The 19125-nt window shown below is 37.2% G+C and overlaps 1 protein-coding gene across 1 annotated transcript; it reads left to right on the forward strand.

The window, feature by feature from the left end:
* Window positions 1–12092: 12092 nt before the first annotated feature.
* LOC107809778 (putative E3 ubiquitin-protein ligase ARI2) lies at window positions 12093–17338 on the forward strand. Its single transcript, XM_075240270.1, has 5 exons — window positions 12093–12182; window positions 13368–13400; window positions 13489–13768; window positions 14217–14323; window positions 15114–17338. The coding sequence occupies exons 1-5, from the start codon at window positions 12093–12095 to the stop codon at window positions 15753–15755; spliced, it is 1152 nt and encodes a 383-aa protein (XP_075096371.1). The 3' UTR covers window positions 15756–17338.
* Window positions 17339–19125: the final 1787 nt, after the last annotated feature.

A 19125-nucleotide genomic window follows, 5' to 3' on the forward strand; every position in this document is an offset into this window, starting at 1 on the left:
GTTTCTTTGAACGTCTATCTCTAATTATCTCCATGCCAAGAATTTTCTTTGCCTCACCCAAATCCTTCATCTCGAACTCCTTCTTCAGTTGAATCTTCAACTTATCAATTTCTTCCAAATTCTTGGAAGCTATCAACATATCATCAACATATAGGAGAAGATATACAAAGGAACCATCTTTAAGCTTGTGCAAATACACACAATGATCGTATTTGCTTCTCTTGTACCCTTGCTGCAACATAAACTCGTCAAATCGCTTGTACCATTGTCTAGAAGATTGTTTCAATCCGTACAACGATTTTTCAAGTTTGCACACCATATTTTCTTTTCCAGCAACTTTGAATCCTTCTGGCTGAGTCATGTAGATTTCCTCCTCCAAGTTTCCATGTAAAAACGCAGTTTTTACATCCATCTGAACTAGTTCCAAATCCAATTGTGCTACCAAAGCCAACATAATTCTAATGGAGGAATGTTTTACAACTGGAGAAAACACTTCATTGTAATCAATTCCCTCCTTTTGAGCATATCCTTTGGCCACCAATCTTGCTTTGTAGCGAACATCTAATTGGTTAGGAAATCCTTCTTTCTTTGCAAATACCCATTTGCACCCAATTGCTTTCTTTCCCTTCGGGAGATTGGCCAATCTCCATGTATGATTCTGATGAAGGGACTGTATTTCATCATTCATGGAAATCCTCCACTTATCTTCTTCTGAACTTTGGACAACGTCTTTATAAGTAGTAGGAACATCATCAGCTACAATTGAGGTTGCACAAGCAACCGTCTCTATGAGACGAACAGGTTTCGTTATTGTTCTTTTTGGCCTGCTGGTTGCTATTGATTCAAGTTGTTGTTGAGATTCCTGAGTTGGAATCTCCTCTACTGGCTCTCCTTCCAGAGGGTAATCTTCATTTGTTTCCTCCTCTGCTTCTTGTGTAGGAAAAATAAATTTTCCCTCAAACTCCACCTGCTTAGAAGCACCTTCATTTTGTTTGGTATCTTCTGTTACCTTATTTACCATAGCAAATTCATCAAAGGTAACATCTCTGCTGAAATATTACTTTCTTTGTCATAGGACACCATAAGCGATATCCTTTGACTCCACAAGTAATTCCCATAAAAATAGCCTTCTTTGCCCTTGGATCCAATTTTGACTCCGTCACATGATAATATGCAGTTGAGCCAAACACGTGCAAAGAGTTATAATCTACAGCAGGTTTTCCGTACCATTTTTCAAATGGTGTTTTGCCATCAATAGCAGCAGATGGTAGACGATTAATGAGGTGGCATGCATATGTAATTGCCTCAGCCCAAAATTCTTTGCCCAAGCCAGCATTGGACAACATACACCGTACCTTCTCCAGCAAGGTCCGGTTCATACGTTCTGCCACTCCATTCTGTTGTGGTGTATGTCTAACAGTGAAGTGTCGGATGATGCCATCATTTTCACAGACCTTATTGAAATGATCATTTTTGTATTCACCTCCATTGTCTGTGCGAATACACTTGATTCTCCTGCCTGTCTGATTTTCCACCATCGTCTTCCATTTGAGAAAAATTCCCAACACTTCATCTTTGCTCTTCATTGTATACACCCATACTCTTCGGGAAAAATCATCAACAAAGGTTACAAAATAGTGCTTCCCACCCAATGAAGGTGTTTTGGAAGGACCCCAAACATCAGAGTGTACATAATCCAAAATGCCTTTAGTATTATGGATCGCTGTACCAAATTTAACCCTTGTCTGTTTCCCTTTAACACAATGCTCACAAAACTCCAAGTTGCAAGCCTTTACTCCTTTTAACAATCCTTGATCTGATAGAGTTTTCAAGGATTTTCCTCCAGCATGTCCCAAGCGCATGTGCCATAGCTTGGTTGCTTCTGCCTCTTTGTCGTCACTGGATGTTACTGTCGCTGTCCCAATAACTGTACTGCCACGATAGCGGTACATATTATTATTCTTCCGATTAGCCTTCATTACCACTAGTGCACCGGAGCATACTCTCATCACTCCATTTTCTGCAATGATTTTGAACCCTTTTGATTCTAGGGCTCCCACAGAGATGAGATTCTTCTTCAAATCCGGTACATATCGAACATCTATCAATGTTCTGATCATTCCATCATGGTTCCTTAATCGTATTGAACCAATGCCATATGAGGTAAGAGGGCTGTTATCCGCTGTGTGGATGACTCCATATTCTCCTTCTTGAAATTCCATGAACCAGTCCCTGTTGGGACACATATGATAGCTACAAGCCGAGTCCATCAACCATATGTCTGATGATGTTGATGACTCTGTTGTAACTAATGAGAAGTCTGAATCATCACAATCAGCTACATTTGAATCCATAATGGCCTTTCCATTGTTATGTTTGGCCTTATTCTTCAACTTCGGACAGTCTTTCTTCCAGTGCCCTTTTTCTCGACAAAAGGCACATTCATCTTTGCTGGGTCTGGATCTTGACTTGGATCTTCCCTTCTTTGTCCTCGTTTGATTTTGAGGACGACCCCTCACAAATAGTGCTTCTCCTTCTCCGCCCTTCTGTTTTTCTCGCTTTCTTTGTTCATAGCTGTACAAAGCCGAACAAACTTCTCTGAGAGAAACTTCGTCATTTCCATGGAGTAGAGTAGTTTCAAGGTGCTCGTACTCATCAGGAAGTGACGCCAACAACATCAAGGCCAAGTCACCATCATCATAAGTTGTATCCATATTTTGCAAATCTGTAACCAACTTATTGAAACTGGTGATATGTTCATTCATCGTGGTACCAGGAACATAGGTGAAGTGAAACAGTCTCTTCTTCATGTACAATTTATTTTGACTGTTTTTCTTCAAAAATTTATCCTCCAGTGCTTTCCATAATTTACTTGCAGAAGTTTCCTTTGTGTATGGATATTTCTGCTCTCTAGCAAGGTAGGATCGAATGGTACCGCAAGCAACACGGTTGATAATTCTCCAATCTTCTTCTCCAATAACATCTGGTTTCTTTTCTTCAATGGCCAGATCTAGCCCTTGTTGAAAAAGGACATCTAGAACCTCGCCTTGCCACATCCCAAAATGTCCGGACCCGTCAAATATTTCGACCGCAAATTTCGCATTTGACACAATTCTTGTCATAAGCGAAGATGCCAATGATGACGTATTGTTGACACTTGATGTAGATTCTTCTTGTTTATTGTCTCCCATCTTTGACACAAATATTATTTAATAGCTGACGACACAAATCAAGATTATTTCCTTTCTGGTGTGGAAGATCAGACTAAGCTGCAACCACAGAGCATACTCAGACAGAACCTTGACTCAGTTACCAAGATAAATCTTTTCTGATGTGGAAGATCAGACTATGCTGCAACCACAGAGCATACTTAGACAGTACCTTGGCTCTGATACCAATTGTTGCGGAAGCCAAATGTATATAGTGTGAATAAGTCACAACTACTATACCAAAAATTATGACAGCCACCAAATAATAAATAAGACAATAAAACAACAATAAAGGGAACACCAGAATTTACGAGGTTCGGCTAATTTTGCCTACTCCTCGGACACAACCAAATATTTTATTCCACTCCAAAAATACAAGTGAAATAATACTAAAGAGAGAAGATACAAATGCCTTAAACAGATGAGAAGGCAAATGAGAGGTGTGTTTCAATCCTAAACATTAGGCCTTCTTTTATAGGGGAAAAATCCCCTCCAAACTTAACTCCCAACCAATGTGGGACTTTGGCATTTTGCCAAACTTCAACAGATATCTGAACATAACACATGAAGAAACGTAAATGAGCATTATAGCTTTGGGGCTTACCTTTTCCAAAAAAAAAAAAAAAAAATTATGAACCGCATCTTTCCCTGTCTAATAAATCCAATGAGGGAATAAACCTCGACGCTCAGTAACTACTACATGAAATTTTTTTAAAATGAACTTAAAGGCATGTAAGTTGGGCAGACACCAATATTTAAAAAATAATATATTCATATACATATAGATCATACGTGCATAACCATTGTGTATATATAGGATATATGAGGAAAGAAGGAAATAGCGGATTTGGTATTCTAACCTGTTTTTGAAAGAGTACAGGAGGACCACCCACCATGGGTGAGCTAACTTTTTTTTAAAAAAAAAAAAAGAAAAAAAAGTACAGGAGGCTGTAACAGCAAGACTACCCTGCAATTGAGGTGCAGTTGACATGACTTGTATTTGCAAGAAGACGATTATGTGTTACCTCTTAATTTTTGAAGCGTAGTTGCAAACAATATTGCTTCTTTTTCAGGCATTGTCATATGACAATAGATCTCACGGCTTTTGTCACCACGAGCTTCCTTCATCTTTTTTTTGATAAGGTAAATTGTATTAATCAAAAGGGATAGAACTCCCGTGTACAAGAAGTATACAAAAAAGTAGAGAATTTACAACAGAACAAGATTCTCTACAAAAGAAGCCCAATCTTCCATACACGTAGGTGCTATATGGGTGCACCAGAATGCGATTAAAGATAAAAGACTATTCCTAAGGTGAGAAAAACTAGACTCAATCCCCTCAAAAGCTCTCCTATTTCTCTCCCCCCCAAACTATCCACATGAGAGCTAAGGGGGCGAACTTTCACGCCTTTTGCTTTCTTCTTCGACGGGAACTGGCCCAGCTGTATAGCATTTCCTTAACAGTGCTAGGCATGACCCATTGAACTCCAAAAAAGCACAAGATTGCTCTCCACAGGCCCGCTGCAACAGGCCAATGCAGTAACAGGTGATCAACTTCTTCCCCTGAAATTTTACACATGTAGCACCAACTAACAACTGTAATTCCTCTCTTCTGCAAATTTTCAGCAGTCAAGATCACTCCTCTCGCTGCTAGCCATGCAAAGAAACACACCTTCGTGGGCATTTTAGGAATCCAGATTGATGAGCATGGAAAAGTGGCCTCATCTCTCACCAGCATGCTCTGGTAATAAGACTTTACGGTGAACAGACCATCTACACGCAGCCCCCATCTCTAAGAGTCGCTAGAAGTGTGTGTCCTATGTTGGCCATATAGCAGTGCCAACAAATCTTGGAGTTCTGCAATCTCCCAATCTTGCATGTTCGTTCTAAATGAGAGGTCCCATACTATGCCCCCTCCATGCTCCTTGCGAATCTGTTGGACCAACAATTCCTTCTGGTTTGAAACTCTGTAGACGTTGGGGAAAGAGACCTTCAGAGTATCCTCTCCACACCACCTATGATTCCAAAAGCTGATTCTTCTTCCATCCCCCATCCTATAAGTGATGTTTTCATTAAAGTCTTCCCAATTCTTCATGATGCTTCGCCACATGCCACACCCAAAGGTGATGCGATTGCCTTAGTCCTCCATCCCCCTCTCGTGGAATCGTACTTTTCTACTATGACCTCCATCCATAAAGCATGATCTTCTATCCCGAATCTCCACAGACACTCCCTAATAAAGTTGTATTGAATACCCTAAGATCTTTTACTCCTAGACCCCCTCCTCCCCACTTCTTTGGGGAAGTGACTGTCTGCCAATTCACCAGATGAAACTTTCTAGTTCCATCCGCCGCATCCTAAAGAAAATTCTTTTGAAACCGCTCTAGTTTTTCTACGATGCTCACAGGAGCTTGCAGTAGGGACAAGTAATATGTGGGCATAGACGATAAGGTGCTTTTAATAAGCACTTCCTTACCGCCTTTTGATAAGTAGCGTTTCTGTCATCCTGCTAATCTTTTTTCCACCCTTTCGATTACCGGGTTCCAAACCGAAGTATCCTTGTGCAAAGCGCCCAAAGGGAGGCCCAAATAATTAGTGGGGAGAGAGCCCACCTTACATTTGAGAACGTGAGACAAAGCATTAATGTTAGCAACGTCACCCACTGGAAAAATCTCACACTTGCCAAGGTTGATATTTAGGCCTGATACTATCTGGAACCACTGCAGGACATGTTTCAGGTAGGTCAGTTGCTCTATATCTGCGTCACAGAAAACCAGTGTGTCATCCGCAAAAAGCAAATGAGAGACTCTTCGTGCACTGGGTACCCCGATTGGAGCTGAGAATCCTATCAAGAAACCTCCGCCCGCCGCGCAATCCATCATTTTACTCAGAGCGTCCATCACTAAAATGAATAGCATGGGTGATAGTGGGTCACCTTGCCTGAGACCCCTGGAGCTGCCAAAGAAACCACACGGGCTACCATTGACCATAACAGAAAATCTGACTGAGGAAATGCAGTACTTTATCCATCCCCTCCATCTAGCCCCAAATCTCATTTGCATCATGATGAAATCCAGGAACTTCCAATTCACATGGTCGAAAGTCTTCTCAAGGTCCAACTTGCATAGTAAGTCGGGTGCTCTATTTTGCCTTCTGGAGTCTACCAATTCATTTGCCACCAAAGCTGCGTCCAGGATCTGCCTTCCTTCCACAAATGCATTCTAGGAGGACGACACTGTCACGTCAAGAACCCTCTTGAGCCTATTGGATAGCACTTTAGAAATAATCTTGTAAATGCTCCCCACTAGGCTAATAGGCCTGTAGTCCATGATAGAAGATGCACCTTCTTTCTTAGGCACAATGGTAATAAAAGAAGCATTGATGCTTCTCTCGAAAACACCATTCAAGTGGAAGTATTCAATGGCTTGCATTAATTCCCCCTTCATGGTGTCCCAAAAACCTGGAAAAAGGCCAAGGAAAAACCATCAGGCCCAGGGGCCTTATCACTAGTACAACTCGATACAACCTCGTGCACCTCCTCCTCATCGAAAGCCCTCTCTAGCCACTCACTGTCTCCCTCCCATATATGGTTGAACTCTATTCCCTCTAAAGTAGGCCTTCAGCTAGCTTCCTCCTTGTACAATTTTTCATAAAACCCCACTATCGCCCCTTTGACCTCTTCCTCTCCCTCCATTCTCACCTCATCCACCACTACAGATTGTATGAAATTCCTCCTCCGATTTGCAACCGCAGCCCTGTGGAAAAACTTGGTGTTTAAATCTCCTTCATCCATTTCTCATACTTAGCCTTTTCATCAGCAGTGCTAGTAGTTGTGGGTTCAGCGGGTTTCTATTCAATCAATGCAAATTCCAAGTCCATCAGGCCTAACACTATTTCAACATCTTGTTTCCACTTCTTGTAGTTGCTACTAGTTAGAGTTTCAATGGAATTCAACTGAGTAGTCATGTTGTTAACAGCTGTATAAGCAAACAACACAAAATTAGCTAAAATTATGGGCAGGAATATATAAATCAAAAGAGTCAAAGACATTCCTTACACCCCCTCCTTTGGGTAGAAGATGCAATTGTTTCCCCTTTTAAAAAAAAATAAGGAGTCTAAGGCATTCATTGCATCCTCACCTTTAGTCAAGAGATACAAAACCTCCCCTTTATTATCCAAGAGTACAAGGCATACATTATGTCCTTCTTTTAGGTAAGAGACACAAAACCTCCTCTTACAACAACTTATCCTTAGCATTAATTTAGCGTCACTAGTAAAGGACAATTTAGACATGATGGATTGAGAATATTTCAATGACTCAAATAAGCAGACCACTTTGGTGGAAATTGTCTATTAATCATAACTCTCAATCTATGTATTAAATGATCTCACATGTATATAATATTAAGAACTTTTCAGTGACTCCAAATAAATAGACCACTTTGGTGACACTATTTTTTCATCACAGTTTCTTAGTTATACATGTTAATACATGCGATGAAACACCCATATAATTTAAACCTTTCAGTTTACTTTTTATATTAATTTGAATCTATCTCTGACTAAAGTAATAATAATAATAATAACTAAAGTAATAATGATATCGCTAGAAGCTCAATATTGTAATTACGTTAAGCATTAAACCAACTAGACAAATTTGACCCCAAACCAACAGCGTCCATTAGCTCTTTGAACATAAAGGTTCACTGCTTCCTAGCAAAACTAGTTTCACAATAATGTCACACCACTTAATTTCCAAGTTGTGTGTGTGGATTATATTTATTTACTAAAATAAACTAACTAAGAAGGCATGATCAGTAAAAAGAAAAGAAGCATAAACTGATTCAAACAAATACATCTAACACGAGCCAATCGCTAGCGGAAAACTCAAACGACCCGCCGCCGCCGTAATCCACAAACCAAAAAACAACGATTTAAGCCTTCTTTTTTATAAGACAGATTTTCAATAAAAGGAACCAGTGCATTAACTCCTGCTTTGCACAGTTATTATTTCTGCCGTTGTTGAAAAGACCACAATGTACAAGATCTTTTTTCTTTTAATAGTCAAGGTGGAGCAGTTGTCTAATTCACACTAGTTATTCATAACTTTTTCCATCGTCGTGTGAAAACCGGTAACAGACTATGTACTAGGAAACTCAAGATTAATTCATTCATCTTAATCCCTGATTATGGTGGCTCTGATACCAACTGTAAGATAATTAATCTATAGGCATAGCAGAGATTAAGACACAATCATACAGATATAATATCATAATCTTGAGTTAGAGTCTAAGGAAGCGTACCGTTAAACTCCATGGATTCAGCTGTCGGCAGCGACAGCAAACGGCGATTAAGCCTGAGACCAACTTCCACAATCCACTAGCTACGCGCTCTCACAGTCCGGAGAACTTGACTGATGGGACGTCTATCGTTACCACGTATTCAAGAAGTAGAATACGCTAGAGTTTTCTAATAGCTAGGGAAAGGGGAGTTGACCTCTATTTATAAAGAGTGTCTACTCATCACAGGCCAATAGTTATTGGGCCTCACTTATCCACACACACGATATTTAATATTAGGCCTTTTATTTATGTACCACTTGGGCCACATCATTATCCTTTCAGGCTATAACCAATTAACATAAGTCCAAATTCCAACACATATCACTAAACTATAACTAACTTTAATTTTGAAGACATTGTTGTCGAAGTTTGTTATCATTTTAAACATAAAAGTAAAACAGCATTCTTGTTCTTCATATATGGCTAAAAGGCAATAGTATGAGGAAATTGAAAAACTTTAGTTCATGATCACATTTTAGTATGAGGAAATTGAAAAACTTTAGTTCATGATCACATTTTGGTGGGGTTTTTTTTTTTCCATGATTACTACATTGTAGAACCAAAGTTAGAAGCATATGTTACTTCAAGCAGAAAACGATAGTGTAAAGAAGATTGGAAAATATCAGCTAAACTATAACATTAATTGAAAGACTTTGTTGTCGAATCTTAACACCTTTAGTGATGTAATAGGAAAAAAATATGGTAATAGTATTTCAGAATGTCTAGACCAGTAGTTCTGAACTGTGCGAAAATCTGATTAGTGAAGAATATTAGGAGTGTACCTCAATGTCGTTTTGTATTCCTTGTTTGTCAATACCTATACTCGTTGTGCTGGCAGATTTGTTTTGTCGTCATATTCCTTGTGTGTCCAGACCTATATTAGTTGGGCATCAAACATGATTTTTTTCAAATACAATTAGATTAGTCAAATATCACATGTTAAAACGAAAGCGTGGCGTCCCGTCAAAATGTTGCATCTCCTGATTTTCCCATGTTATGAAGCCGTCAGCGGCATGCATCTTCTTCAAGACTAACGGAACATAGAACTCCCAAAGTTAAAAGTATTTTCTTTTTCCAATTCTAAGTCTTTGCCTTCAGATGTGTAAATATTTTGGTGATATATTCCTACAGGTAGAAGCCTTGACTCGGGAATATATTCTAGACAACATTGTTTCCCACTTGCCAATACCTCTTGAAAATAAGCCCATATTTTATCACCTCTCTGTTTTCCAGTAGTAAAAGTTCATCTGGACACACAAACATATTAATTAGATTAGTCAAATAAACCAGGAGAATTGGTAAGCATAATCGGTAATCATTCTTCGAAACGGAGTACATACCAATATATGTTGGGTGAACGTGAACCCAAGTAGTTAAAGGGATTTTTTCCGTTGAACAGTTCATGGTTCGTAAAGTAAGTACCTCGTGGGTAAAGAAGGGAGACATTAGCCGAGATATTGTTTCTTTCAAATAAATAAAAACTGTACAACAATGAAGGTCAAGGTAGTACAGAGAAATTGGAAGATATAGAAGGGGAGTAATTAGGGGAAAAGGGAGTATACAAGAATCGTTGAATAGATGGAGAAGTAGTGAGAATTTTAAAGAGATTATTGAATTGGTGTGAAGCAGTTTGGGTGTACTTTGACGTGGAAATTGAGTTTTAAAAGGGCAAAAAATCTTAGAGTGTTTCCTAGTAAATGGGAACTCCAAAAAATCTTTGAAGATAGCTTGATCAATTCGGTGCAGTTGTAATCTCTTCAATTGCCTCTATTATGATGTCGTTGATACACTACTTAAATAAGTTTTAGTATTTGAAATTTATTTAACGTAAATTATAAAGAAAGGTAAGCCACACTTTTGGAATGTCAACCAAATTGCTAGTTTAATTTGGAGGTTGAGAAATTTTAACCAAGCGTATAGATCTATGCAGTAAGGATACATTGGTGAGAGAATTTGTTCCAAAATATTATATTGAGGAAAAAAAGGTAATGAAATCCCCAAGCCTTCCTTCACTATTTAAATATTATTCATTATTAATATTTATTAGTAATTGTATTTAGAGAGTTTGGGGCTTACCTATATTCTCTTGCCAAATTCTCATGTTCATAATAATAGTTTATTAATGTAATAATTATTTAATATTTATTAATTCATAATTGGATTTTGATACGTTTGAATATAAAAAAAATTATAACATAATTTTCCTGCATTTTGTTCCGTTTAAATGTTGTTCCTAACTAATATTTTGAAGTTGTAATAGAATAATTATATGTGATGAATTTACGGAGTATTGAGCTTTATTGATGAGGGGAAAAAATGAAAATGAGAAAAAAGATACATATGTTTTCTAGTCTAAAGATGTGCCATATAATCGATCTCTTCAAATACCAAAATTATATACAGGAAAATAGATAAAAATTAAATATTATATTTAGAGATTACTGGGCTTTAATGAGGAGAAAAAATAATTAAAAAAAAAATTCAAAGCGATAATATATCTCTATATCCAGAAGGTGTCATACCATCTCTTCTTCATGACTCTTCTCCTTGATATAACATTGCTATAAAATTTTATGAGGAAAGAAAGGAAATAGACAAAAAAAAAAGGTACTAAAATACAGAAACAATCAAGTGTTTGGTGCAGATTTCTTTAACTTCAAGAAAGTATTCAAATTAATAAATTCAAACAAATCTGTGCATTCATAATTAGATCTAAACTAGATTTTCGATCTCAATGGCATTATATAACATAGCCAAACAATATTTTACAACAAATTAATGAAGAATTGCCCCATTAGTAATTTTTGAAGAAAACTCAATACGGGCATTTCAGTCATGACTTATTAGCAAGTAAGTGTTAAATTGTTTGTTAGAATTTACTGACTTTGCATTGTAGTTCTCCGCAATCTCCCTCTCAATATAGGATCCTACGAAACAGTCTTTGATATTTGATGTTCTTTTCCGTTGTCGTACATTTAATAATGACTAGTGATTTTCCTGCGCCATGGCCCTAGTATATCAACATTGAAACTTCTTCTAATTCTTAACAAATAAAACCACAAATTAATTAAGAACATAACCTTCACATAAAAATGTTCAGTGAATACGAGAGACACTAATTTTACTACCTGAAAACCTAAAGTTACCCAAAGCAAAAAGTGAAATAAAAAGAAACAAAAAACGTATGTAGTATTCCATTCTTTTTCTATGTTTATTATTCGTTTTTTAGGTTTTTTCTTCTTCTTTTTTCTATTTTTTTCCCATTCAGTGTACTTGTCCCCCCACCCAACAACCAATTCTTTTTCTCATCACACTGAATTTATTTTCTACTCCGAAGTAAATTCTTCAAACTTATTCGTATTCCTCAATAATTCCTCATACAATTTAAATATTTACACTCTTTATAGATAATAAAAGAGTAGAAGAAAGAACTAACATTTAGCATTTGGCACCATCCTCACGCTGTTACGCAACTAACATTTAGCATTTGGCACCATCCTCACGATGTTACGCAACTTCACATATATCTTCAAACGTGATCATGAGTGCTTCTGATCTTCAATTCATTGAGTTCCTTGGAAAAATGAGATTCAGTCCACATGTAGTATTCTTTTTTTTTCTTGATATAAAGGTTTGTAAAATTCATTAATTATGATAATCAAAATTTTGCTCACTATAAAAATCATTTAGGAAGTGATATACACCTTCAAAAAGCTATACTAATGAAAAAATTTGTTACCTGAGGCTGTTAAGCTCCTTTTGTAATGATCAATCTGGAACTATTATATCGCAAAAAATTTGTTCATTCAATCTTAAGCTAATTGGTGTGGGTTTAACTTAAGATGCCGTTGCCTATTGAACTGCGTTACTACAACAACAATAACCCAGTAGAATCCCACTAGTGTCCACGCTAGCTTGTGCATACCTCAATTAATTCCAGGGGTACATTCCACTGGTATAGGTATCGTGTCTACCAGGTGAACTGAGACCTCATGGTTCTTAAATCTCAAGCCACTTCATTGACCTGCGTTTACTACTATGTTATGTTTTATTTCCTTCACATTTCTTATGAGTAATTCATATTGTCTGATTTTCTTCTTTCTTCTGGTTTTGGTTGTAACTAGAAATACTCTTTTCACACACATGTCTCCATGTCACCTATATGTCACGGGTTAAGCCGTGGAATCAGCCACTGATGCTTGCATCAGGGTAGGCTGCTTACATTACACCCCCTTGGGGTGCGGCCCTTCCCCGGACCCTGCGTGAATGCGGGATGCTTTGTGCAGCGGGCTGCCCTTTTTTGGTGGTTTCAGCTGAGCCTATATTGCATCCACCTCTAAGAGTAAGCATCATTCAGTTCACTCTATGACAGGGTCAAGGACTCAAGTCCTGCAGCTGTGTGTGTTGAAAGGATCAAATGAAAAATTGGTACTAGTTCTTAAGCATTTCGGGTGATTAAAGATGAGAAAACATACTGAATAGTATTTTCTTTAAAAAAAAAAGGAAGAGCGTTATTGATTCCTAAAATTATTTTTTGTTATTATGCTGGAAATCCTGTAACTGAGATTAGCTTCTGGCCAGCAGCCCACTTTTTAATTTTCGGCCATATGCAAACATTTTCTACTCTCAAAAAGCTAAAAGAAGTTCTTTGAAGCAGTGAATACTATTTGCAAAGTGAGTGTACGAGGCATAGGGGATATATAATTACTTATAGGGAAAACATAGGAAGCAAAATGTCCCTGGATTGTGAGGTTGTCTGCTGTTTTCCTACTTAGGAATTTCTTGAATTCTTTATGCCTGCTTTTGGCTTTTGCAGGTAATCAGGAAAGAGTCCCTTTTAGCTGCACAGGTCAGCACAATTTTCCCAGAAAATCCACTTTGCAATATGGATAAATAATTAATGATAGACATGTGAAGCATTAGTATTAAACTTGCAGAAAGAAGACTTGCAAAGAGTGATGGACTTGCTATCTCTGAAGGAGCATCATGCACGGAGCTTGCTTATTCATTATCGATGGGATGCTGACAAGGTCTTTGAGGTTCTTGTTGAGAGAGGGAGAGATAAGTTATATGCTGAAGCGGGTGTGACACTGGAAGGAAAAGATGATCATTGTTCCACTCTGTCGACAACTGAAATGACATGTCAAATTTGCTTCGAAGATGCCCCTGCTGAGAAGACTGCTGCAATGGACTGCAACCATAGATTTTGCAATGATTGTGAGCATCTACAATCCCTTCCCCGAGCCTCTATCTCTGTAGGAGTATCTGTGTTTCTTTTATCTCTTGTCCCCATTTAATCATTATACTAGTGACACAGCATTCTTGTTACATGCTTTGGAGTTTGTCGTCCCGACATTTGAAGTTTCAGTTTGTATGCCTCACATAAGTGTGAAAGCTTGGTGGTCCCGTTCATAGTAACCTAACTTTGAAATAACTGATGATTTCAAGTTTTCACTGCATATTTAATGGCAATAATAACATTTAGAATTTGTTTCTGTAGCAGCCCTATGGCTTTGTTGATTTTCTTTAGTGTGAAAGTGATTAGCACATCTTGAAAAGTTCAAGAGCTAGATTCATTTATTGCATTCATTAGTGTTTTCACTTTTCTTGTCACTCAAACAAACTATGGTGTAAGTTAAAAGTTCCCTGTACTTGTTTTATGTAGGTTGGACAACTCATTTCATTGTAAAGATAAATGAGGGTAAGAGTAAACGAATAACATGCATGGCCCAAAAGTGCAATGCAATCAGTGCAATGCAATCTGTGATGCGGGTCTCCTTCATTTATTCTTTTCTGCTTATATTCCTGGCTAACTGTTGATTTCTTAAGTTGTATACTGGCATCTTATTGAGGTCCAATTTTGGATAATATCCATCAAGCAGTGATATTTCAGTAATCCATGTTCTCAGTTCTTAGTCTAATGGTGCTTGAAGTGCATCTGATGCATACAAGGGCATCCAAGGAGTAGGAATCGATGACTTTATAGCAAGAAACTGTCACAAAAAAAAAAGGAGAGGGAAATGCCAACAGAGTTGCGAAACAGATAAGATGGGAATAATCTGTCCAGAGCCCAACAAAGAAAACTTGACCAAGATAGAGAAGCAGCAACAGTCCTGGCTATAATATAAGCAGAAAAAGGAAGAGGAAGAATAAGTTCAATTGTGGAGAGTGGGAAGAGAAAGAGACAGAGAAAAGAGACCATTTTTTCAAGGTTCTAAAAGTTAAAATCCTAAGGTTATCCAGAGATGTAGCTAATCTTTTGAGTGTAGGGTAATAGTTATAATACACCGAGAAAGAGAACTCATCCTTTCTTGGACAAAATTCACCTCCCTCCCTAGGTAGATGAACCTTATTTATGGGGGGGAAAGAAGAGAAAACTCCTGCTCATCATATCAAAAATGGGTAATAAGTGGATTAAAGTGTTCACAACTAAGATCACCATCCAGGATTTAATATCTTAGACAAGTGAGCAGAAGAAAAACCAACAAGCTAAAAATTTGCCCGAGTAATTTCTCCTTTTTCAAACATTTTTTTTCACTCGTAGTAGTTAATTTGCTGAAAGAATGTTGGAAGCCAAATTATACCAGTACTTTCTCTCTTTCTGTTGCTTGTCCTTGTTGTGATATATATATTCAAATTTTCTTTTATACTTTGTAGTTGGTTGTGTGGTGGAGCTACTGGTTTGGAACACACATGGACTAGCATTCGAGGTCACACTTGTGGCAGTTACAAAGAAGGGCAAGAGAAAAAGAAGACCGTCAACGATCTCTTACGCTTTACTCACTATTATGAGCGCCATGTGGCTCATATTGGATCATTGAAGGTTGAAGCAGACATGAAACAAAAGCTACATGTAAAAGTCTTGAAACTTGAATCGACAGAATTGCAATCAAAGGACTTCAGCTGGGCAGAAAATGGATTTAATAGACTCCTTCAATCAAGACGGGTCCTCTCCTGTTCTTATCCAGTTGCATTTTACATATTTGGTAAGGCACTGTTTGAGAACGAAATGACACCAAAAGAAAGAGAAATAAAGCAGAACCTTTTTGAGAACCTGCAGCAGCAACTTGAAATAAATGTTGAAAGACTTTCAATGTTCTTGGGAGAGCCATTTGCTGACTATCCTGAAGATAAGCTTTTGGAGACTAAAATGAAGATCATCACTCTCTCTTCAGTAACAGACAACCTCTGCAAAAAGTTGTGAGTGTGCATTATGTCTAATAAGCCGCTATGCAGTTTAGATACCGTCAGGATCAAGTATATTAATGCTAAACGAGTCAACCAAATTTCCCTTTGACTATTTATATTTTGAAATATCTAAAGATTGGATGTATTCAGAGTAAAAAATAGGTATTGTTACTGAAAAAGAGAGGTTTTTATTTAGAATCACAAGAGAGATTAAGCTACTCGACTAACTAAAAGCTAAAGGACAAAGTAGATGGCTCTAGTTCTTGAGTTTCCCTGAGGTGTAGAACTGCACTGCTGTATTCTTAATCGCACTTTTATGTCTTTTAACAAGACCCGGTCCCTAGCTGGTTCAATCGATTGATAGCCCGAAAACATATACCGTACAAATGTACAGACCAACTGGGTTTTGATTCCCTCACCATATCTCATGAGAAGCAAGCCCATCAAGCCATGTCTTTACCTGGCCTCGGAGGTTGGATTGAATCTCTTTTTTGAACCTTTTAAGAGTGGAAGGAGCGAAAATTTGAAAAAAAGAGTAGTACTTTAAATGTGGCTCTCGACAGGAGAATCCGAAGAATTGCAACAATTTCCCAATTCTAATGAGTAGGTCCTCCGGAACCCAGTAAACAACAACAATTACTTAGGATCAGCTAGCGATTAGAAAGAAGTCTTCGGGTAAGTGAACTTGGTAGTTAACCCTGAAATGCAGTTGGAAAAGGCAAGGATCTCTTCTTGAATTGTGTAGAAACAAACTGATCTGTATTGATAATGTGTGTATCAATTGAAGCTTCATTCTTAGATTTGACTTCTTGCAGGTATGATTGCATTGATAATGATTTGCTGGTTCCTCTATAGCAGGAAACTCACACCATAGCTCATTACAGATCCAAGGGAGTGGATAGAGCATCAGAACTTCCTAATTGACATTCTTAATTGTTGCAGTTACACTCTTAAATTATTACATTACATAGTGAGCACTCTCAACTAGAGGCAGGAAAATAACGCGGGTTGCTTTCCTCATAAGTGGATCTAAAATTATACACTAGAAAACTGCATCCACTATTCTTTTGTGACATTTGGTATGAATTTTCGTCAAAAAATATCTTATATACTTTTAGCAAATTCTTAACTATACATTGCACACACATGCACCCCCGCCAGAAGGTAGATCCGCATTTGTCCACATATATTAATAACTGACTGAAAAATGATGTGACAGACAAACTGGTCCCAACATGATAAACCATGCACCATTGAGTAATTTAGAAAATTTGAGGATTTGGATTTGGTCACTTTTGTTTTGTGAGGGTTCATCCTTCAATATGCAGCAGCTGCTAACATGAGGTGTAGGGTCCTGCCTCTCTTGCTTCATGTCATGTACCTTTCATGGCACATGGTAATCAGTATTTCCTTTAGTTAATTGCAGAACTGGTTGTCCAAAAAATAGAAGGATCTACAGGAGGATTCTATCTTTCGTTCAATTTTTATTTTTTTTGGGTGTGTGCGCGTGGAGATTATGTGGAACAAAAAATAGGTTTTGAGGAGGATATTACTTTGTCGAATTCCAAAAAACAGTATATTATTCAACCTCTGGGTGGGGAAAAGAATTGTTAGAAAGTTGAAGTTTGACATATCAAGTTTATATGTCAGCATCTAATAAATATCTTATCCACTGGAGTGAAAGTATATACTCACTGCAAAACTATTTGGATTTTTTCGCTTATCAATTTGACAAATTTTCAAATTTTGAATCGGATTATTAATTGATTTGCTTGAATTAAAATCTAGATATCCAAAAATGACGTGAAAAACACAATGAGTTGTAGTTGTTTAATGTTAAATGATAAAAATTTACCTTTTAAAATATTAGTCAAATTCACTTTTGCTCAGATAATTAAAGGTGACAACTTTTTGTAATAGATAAAAAAAAATTGTCATTCAAATAATAAAAATTACTTTTTTCAAATTTTTAAAAGATAAAATCACTTTTCAGAAGTATGAGAAATAAGGGTCATTTTGTTCTTGTTATTGTCACACCTCCTTTTTGCGCGCCCGTCCCCGAGGGGTAAGATGCGCGGGTGGAGTTTTTCCAATTTAAGTGACAATATTCGAAATGGGATTATTTATTTAATTCAGAGTCGCCACTTGGGAAAGGTTTGGTTTTTGGTGTCCCAAGTCACCGGTTTATCTTGAATCCCAAATCGAGGAAATTTTCGACTTTTCCAAATGAAGTCTGCGAACCAGAAATTCTAAGTAAGGAATTCTGTTGACCCGAGGGAAGGTGTTAGGCACCCTCGAATCCCGTGGTTCTAGCACGGTCGCTTAAATTGTTATAATGGCTAAATAGCTGATTTAAATACATGTTGTGACTTATGTGCTTTTATTAAGTTTAAACCGCTTTTATTATTATCATTTATTTTTATAGAATTGCAACGTCGTGAAAATGCATCTCGAACCACGTCACAATCAATGCACCCGTAGTTGTTAACACATTTCGACTCCGTTGAGATTTGAATTTGGGTCACATAAATGTGCACCCGAATTTAAGAATGTAATTTAATTAAGTCGCGCCTAAAGAATCTAACGCGTTATTATCTTTGGGGAAAGCAGTGGAATTCACTAAACAGCCTAGCCTGAATTCTAAATATTTATTATGATTATTTATCGAGGGCCCCGCGATTTTGCATTTTTTATTTGGCGAGGCTCGTCTCTATTTTAGAAAGGATATCCTAAAGTTGCTACATTTCTAGTGTGTTTGTCTCTAAAAATAGAAGAAAAGATGCATGCTAACCTCATTATAATGCTTTGGCCAAATCCAGATTTTTAATTAATCGTCTGATTAATTATTTACAGAGTGAAGAAACGTTGTACCTCATGAAACATACTTTTAACTTGATAGAAGAATTATATACAAGATTGATGAAATGTTACGACTGCTGCAAGAGCTCCCTAACTCTGACTTATTTAGACAAGATTAATTAAAACTACTTATTAGAAAATGCGACTAATGATGTTTGAAACACATCCTATAAACTGCCTAATGAAACTGAAACTCAAGAATCTGAAATTGTATTATCTTTAGCTAGATTTAAAACAACCATTTGCCCTTACATATTCAAAGCATGCTGAAAGAGCGAATTTAAGTTAAACAATCGTATTAAATAGCTGCACATTTCATGAATTGTATTTACATCTTGTATACTACTTAAACGAATAAAATGTCGCAGTTTCAGATTGGCATAGACTTTAATTAAGTACCACCTTAATAATGTATCTCTATTAGGCTAACTGACTAGAGACTTACATATCTTAACAACATTTATATAAAAAATTCGTAAGCAATGCAACAGATGATTATAACATTCTTCAGATCTTTCGATTCAACT

The sequence above is a fragment of the Nicotiana tabacum genome, chromosome 20 (genome assembly GCF_000715075.1).
Source record: "Nicotiana tabacum cultivar K326 chromosome 20, ASM71507v2, whole genome shotgun sequence".
In the NCBI taxonomy this organism is placed as follows: Eukaryota; Viridiplantae; Streptophyta; class Magnoliopsida; order Solanales; family Solanaceae; genus Nicotiana; species Nicotiana tabacum.

Excerpts from the sequence above, each read along its gene's own strand:
- LOC107809778 (XM_075240270.1), top strand. The coding sequence starts at position 12,093 with ATGAGTGCTTCTGATCTTCAATTCATTGAGTTCCTTGGAAAAATGAGA. Across the intron at positions 13,401-13,488 it reads AGTCCCTTTTAGCTGCACAG|AAAGAAGACTTGCAAAGAGT; the intron begins GTCAGCACAATT and ends TTAAACTTGCAG. Across the intron at positions 13,769-14,216 it reads CCATAGATTTTGCAATGATT|GTTGGACAACTCATTTCATT; the intron begins GTGAGCATCTAC and ends TGTTTTATGTAG.